At 29.2% G+C, this 5,882-nt stretch overlaps 1 protein-coding gene across 1 annotated transcript; it reads left to right on the top strand.

Annotated features, from left to right (window-relative positions):
• The first annotated feature begins 2,373 nt into the window (after nt 1-2,373).
• Nucleotides 2,374-4,887, top strand: LOC105797881 (uncharacterized). Its single transcript, XM_012627768.2, has 4 exons — nt 2,374-3,147; nt 3,563-3,751; nt 4,573-4,689; nt 4,780-4,887. Exons 1-4 carry the CDS (start codon nt 2,374-2,376, stop codon nt 4,885-4,887), a joined length of 1,188 nt encoding a protein of 395 aa, XP_012483222.2.
• Nucleotides 4,888-5,882: the final 995 nt, after the last annotated feature.

Raw genomic sequence — 5,882 nt, 5'->3', positions numbered from 1 at the left:
ATTGTTTGTCATTGAAGTTACAATTTCAACATTTGTCTTTTCAATGGACTAGAATGATTGCTAATAAGGTAACTCACCCATTGATGTAAGTAGTTTTATCTTATGTAAGTCGTGTTATATTTGATAGTGGCCCAAGTACCAAGCGTATAGAGTAAGTTCATCGACTTGGGTTTTAACTGAGCCTTCTCTTCTTTGATATTTTCCAGTTTTTATCTTGGTTTTATTAATATATGATTTTGTCCTTTTAAAAATAGTTACATACGTTTGCATTGGATCCAAATTTTAAATATATTAATTTAAAATTAAATGATAAAAGAAAAATGATATTAAAAATAATATTATTACTAAGCTAGGTAAATTAAACGAAGTAACATTAAAGTTTCTCAAATAAATATAAAACACATTTTAAAAATTTATAAAAGATTTTTAAATAATCTTTTAAAATAACACTGATAATATGGACACTTAAGCATGAATTTTGGTGATATAATAATCATATATTTTATTATTTTATTTTTGACATAATAAATTTTGAGTTTCTCATTTGAATTGTTTTATTAGAGTAACAGAACTTTCTTGAAAAGTTTCTTTATTATTAAAAGGCATAGACTGTGGAGTAAGGTTAGTACCATGGGACACATATTTTTATGAAAAAATATCAGACTCAATAATGTCATTTTCGCTGTTTTGATTTTTTTTCTCGTTGTTTATGACTTGTTGCATTTTAAAGAAAAATTTGAAAGCTGTAAGAAAAGTGTTTTCACGCCTCCAGTATTTATATAAAGTTTTTAATTTTCTTACTTAAAGCTCAAGTATTCTTACGTTATTCATCCGACTTAATAAAATCAATTCACATGACATTTTTAATTCAGGCGAATTACCTTTCATTAAAAATATTTATTTAAATTTAATTATAAAAGTACCAATTTTAACCCCAAAAAAAAAAAAAGACTATGAACCCATTTTAAATAAGGAAAGGAATTCAAATTGTGATTGAAGACATAAACATCTCTAGTATCAAATGCTTAGGTTTTTGGTATAAGCACAGGTGTTATATAATTCATTTTATGGTCTACTTGTTGGTATCAAATATCTATTTTTTTAGTAAAACATGTTATAAGTTCCTATACTCTTCAAAAACTTAAAATTTTAGTCTTTTTATTTTTATTTTTAGAAATTTAGGTCATTTACTTTTCAAATTTTAAAATTCATGACCAAATGTTAAATTAAAATTTAAAATTTAAAAAGTACAAGTAGAGGTGACATATTATAAATTTGTTCATTTTTACTGCGACGTGATTGTAGTAAATTTGAGGTTGTCCCCTGACTTGTTTACTATGTAGCGTAGAATTTAGAAGCAAAAATGGATAATAGGGGAAGTTTTCAGTTAAGAAATCAAAGAAATACCGAAGAAATGGGTAAAGGCTTGGTGAAGTAAATTTTAGCATGCCTAAATAACCCCCCAAAATAAATAACAGTCATTTGTTATAGACATATGAAAAATAGGGTATAAATTTATATTATGAAATATTGATCGACCCGAGGAATACATGGACATTAATCAAGTTTAATAAAATGGCGCCTGGGCAGCAATTAAAAAACCAATGGATCATCGCAATTTTCGTGTTGACTAAACCCCAAAACTCATCTATATATAACTAAGTTTTGACACCCCAAAACTCCCATTTTCTTTGCTATTTCACAACGTTTTTTCCCTGTTCCTTTTCAAATATTAAATACACCCAAAGTAAAGAAAACAATCAACAGTAAATTTGTTTTCAACAAAGTAAAATCGTCTTTTGTTTTGTTCACTTTCAAACATATTTGTGTTTTTCATCTTCATTTTTTTAGGGTGTAATTCCGATATAACAAAGCACAATATTTGCCATTACTTCAAAGGAACTTTTGATCAAGTTCTTTGAAAGAAGCAAACCATGTCGCACGACACGATTCATTCATCCGAGCAGCTTTCCATTGTAATTCTTCGACTTTCTTAATGTTTACAAACAATTCCTTTTATTTTAATTTTTAATATTTATAGTTTTAAACCTAAATTCTCTTTAGATAGACAGAATTAGATTCAAACCCATGATGATACGAAAATATGAACAACTTGCATTAACATTTTAAATAGAAGAATTGTAAAAGTTAGGGTTTGATTGCCACCTCTTAAGAATGATTGACGAACCCATAGTTGATAATTAATCTTGAGCCTGTAGAATTAATTATAATTATAAATTTAAATTTCAGTTCAGTTGATTTATGTAATCATTTTAAGAGGCGGTAATTGAAAAGTGACTATTATCAAGCATTACATATGTTGCACAAGTATTGTTTAAGTTATCATAACATGTTCTCAAGATTTATCTTAACATGGGGCTTCATTGGGTCAATTTCTTACAGGATGATATATCGAGTCCAACCAACGTTCCGTTTTTATATTTTTCCGATGCCGATCTTTTCTCAGCAGCCTTGCAAAACTCTGAGGTTACTTCTAATTGTTGTTACAAAGATCACAACTCTTCGTTTGGCAATAATCTTACTATACCACTAGATATTGAACAACTCAACAATGGACACCATGACAATACAGGAAATACTAACCCAATTGCCCCTACAACCACCAGCACGACCACCACCACCACCACCGCGACATCCTCCGCTAACTACAACATCACCGCCACCGACAATCTTTCCGTAATATTTGATTCACCGGACGAAATCGAAGATGATATTTCAGCTTCCATAGACTTTTCTCAATCTCCTTCTTTTTCCATCCCTCAATTTCTAGCTCAACAAGATCAAATCGATCATCTATCTTTAGTTCAATCCCAAAACCAGTTATGTGAAACTACTGCAGACCTTGTTGGACCACTTTCGGGGCCCCCATTTACGCATGTTTTCGAAGAAGATTGTTTGTCTACTGTGCCTTCTTTAAACCCTTCATCTCCTTCCTGCTCATTTTTTGGTGCTTCAACAATGGCTAATTTCATGCCTGCGTTATCGGTTGATAGTTCTGGGATTTTCACTGGGAGCTTTCTTATGGGGTCTGAATCGCAAGCTCAAAACTTGGAATTTCAAGGTGATAATGGTGGACTTTTCTGCCCAGATTCGGTGCAATGCATATTTAACCCTGGAGACATACAGGTGCTTAGCTTTCAATTTTGGATAAAAATATCATGTAGGCACTTCTATTAAGAATTAGATAGCATTTTTCTATTTTAATAAAAAATGGTAAATTAGTTTTTATATATTAGATCAAAAAGTAAATTAAAATTTTCTCTAAAAAAATCATTCATTTCTATCATTAAAAACTAGTATACCTATCGGAATAATCAAATAGGTATGCACCTTATGTTGACGATATGAATTAATTTTAATAGTAGAAATGAATAAAAATTATAAGAGAAAAATTAATTTACTCTTTAATCTAACGATATGATCTAATTTTATTTACTTAAATAAAAAAGACAAAATATAATTCGACTCTGAATATAAAATCCTAGGTAGTACATTATGAAAAAAACATCATAATGACAATCTTATTTTATTGTTGTGAAAGACCCTTGGAAGTGAGAACCAACAACTAATGGGAGGCGTTGTGGGCTCGGCTCCATTGGCATCAGAGATGTCGAGTTTGGAAGACTCAAGTCGTAACAAAGTTGGAAAACTTTCGGTTCAACAAAGAAAAGAGAAGATCCAGAGGTACATGAAGAAAAGGAAAGAGAGGAACTTCAGCAAAAAAATCAAGGTTATTTCTTTTAATCCATCTCAATCAATATATATATATATATATATATATATAGACTATGTTTTTGGATTCATATGTGTTGAATGTTGATACATGTTTGGTACAAAGTATATTATTATTTTTTAAATGATGTGGAAAATGGAGTGGACACTTGTACTAGACACATATTATTTTAGGGTTAAATCATTATATTAGATTTGAACATCACAATTATTTTCATAATTAGATGTAAATTTTTTTTGTCCAAGTTAATCCTTGAACTTGATAATTGTTCCTATATTAGAGCTTGAGCTAGGCGATTGTTCCAAAGTTGGAGCCCGAAATTTTTTTGTCCAACTTAGTCTATGAATTTGGCAATTGTTCTCACATTACGGCTTGAACTTTAGGGTTTTTAAAAAAATATTGAGAATTAAGTTGACTTGGACAAATAAAAATTAGGTTCCAATGTAAGAATAATTTTCAAGTTCAGGAATTAACTTGAATAAAAAGAAAGTTCAGGCCCCCAAGTGAAAATAATTGCCAAGTTTAAGATCAAAAAGTGATTTAACCCATTATTTTAATTCCCAAAAGCTCATTCTTTAAAAAAAAATATTTTAGAGGTATTTATGTTTTCTACATTTTAATAAATTAAAAAAAAAAAGAAATTTAAGCTCAAGACAGTATAACCTTCATCATTTTAATCAAAGCCATATAAGATTTTTAGGACAATTTCTTCTAAATTAGTTAGATATTATTTTCACTCATATGGTGGATGTATGATAATCTTGTATATAAAAATTAGTTGGCATATTAAAATACTAATATTACAATAAAATCTGCAGTACGCTTGTCGAAAAACCCTAGCTGACAGCCGACCACGTGTGCGAGGAAGATTTGCGAAGAATGATGATTGTGGAGGGACCCCTAGGCAAGCTTATAGCAATCACGAAGAAGATGATGTAAGTTCCTTCCTTGTGTTTTCCTTGCAACATTTCAAGCTTTTCTCCCTTACAACATGTATTGATACTTTTGCTTTCATTTCCCTATAGGTTGTGGTGAAAGAAAAGGAAGAAATGGTCGACTCCTCAGATATATTTGCTGATATTAGTGGAGTGAACAGTTTGAAATACAATTACTCAATCCAATCTTGGCTTTGAATAGGTTTCATTAAACAATTTTGTAGCACCAGTGTTCTAAGTTAGCTTTTTAATAAAGAAGAAAAAATTGGGTCCTATGGTATACAAATGATCAAAGTTAGAATGTTATAGTTAGTGAATAAAAATGTAATTTCTGTAGATATGTAAGTATCAATTTCAATTGGATACAATCCTAAACTAGTGGTGGAAGATTAGTTTCTTAAAAAAAAAAACATTTTGGCAGATTATGTCCTTTAGATAAATACATTCTCACTGGCTTGCCCAAGGGCCATTTTACTCATCTAATTTGATAAATACATTCTATACAGATTGGATTTTGGTCCATAGTGTTGTTTAAAATAAATATACATTATTTAAGTTTAGTTATAATTATATAAATAAATTTAATTATAAAATATATGTCATTATGAATGCTATTAAGTGAATGTTCAACCTTTCACCTTTCATCTTCTTGTAACCCCTTTCTTATTTATGTATTAGAAAATAAGGAGTCTAATCTCCTATATATATTTATAGGAGTATACTACTTGTAATGATTATAGAAAAGAAGAGAAATGCAATAAAATCCTCTTATTCTCATCTATTATTCTTGTGTTATTTGTATTATTTATTACTATTTTATAATATGCTATCAAGACGATTTTATTCAAGAGTGATAGGTCATTAGTTTACACCAAAATTTTGTTGGGCTCCAAGTACTGAAATTTAATTATTTGGTTAAAAAAATGGTTGCTCGAGATTTGCTTGAGGATGATCATGTTCTCTTCACTACAAAGAATGCTTATAATCTCTACTTCTCATCCACAATTACCTAAATAAGTCTAATCATTTTTTTTAAATTTGATTCGATTTCTATTAAGTTCAATTTATATAATTCTCTATTTTCATCTCTATGAATTTATAAATCCTTTCTCAAGTTTATTTGTTGTGCTTTCTATGTGGATATATATATTTGTTATTTTATATATTTTATTGGTTTAGTTTTAATTTTGATT

Source organism: Gossypium raimondii, chromosome 9, assembly GCF_025698545.1.
Source record: "Gossypium raimondii isolate GPD5lz chromosome 9, ASM2569854v1, whole genome shotgun sequence".
In the NCBI taxonomy this organism is placed as follows: Eukaryota; Viridiplantae; Streptophyta; class Magnoliopsida; order Malvales; family Malvaceae; genus Gossypium; species Gossypium raimondii.
The sequence above is the reverse complement of the archived record's forward strand: the minus strand, read 5'-3'. Positions and strand labels throughout refer to the sequence as shown.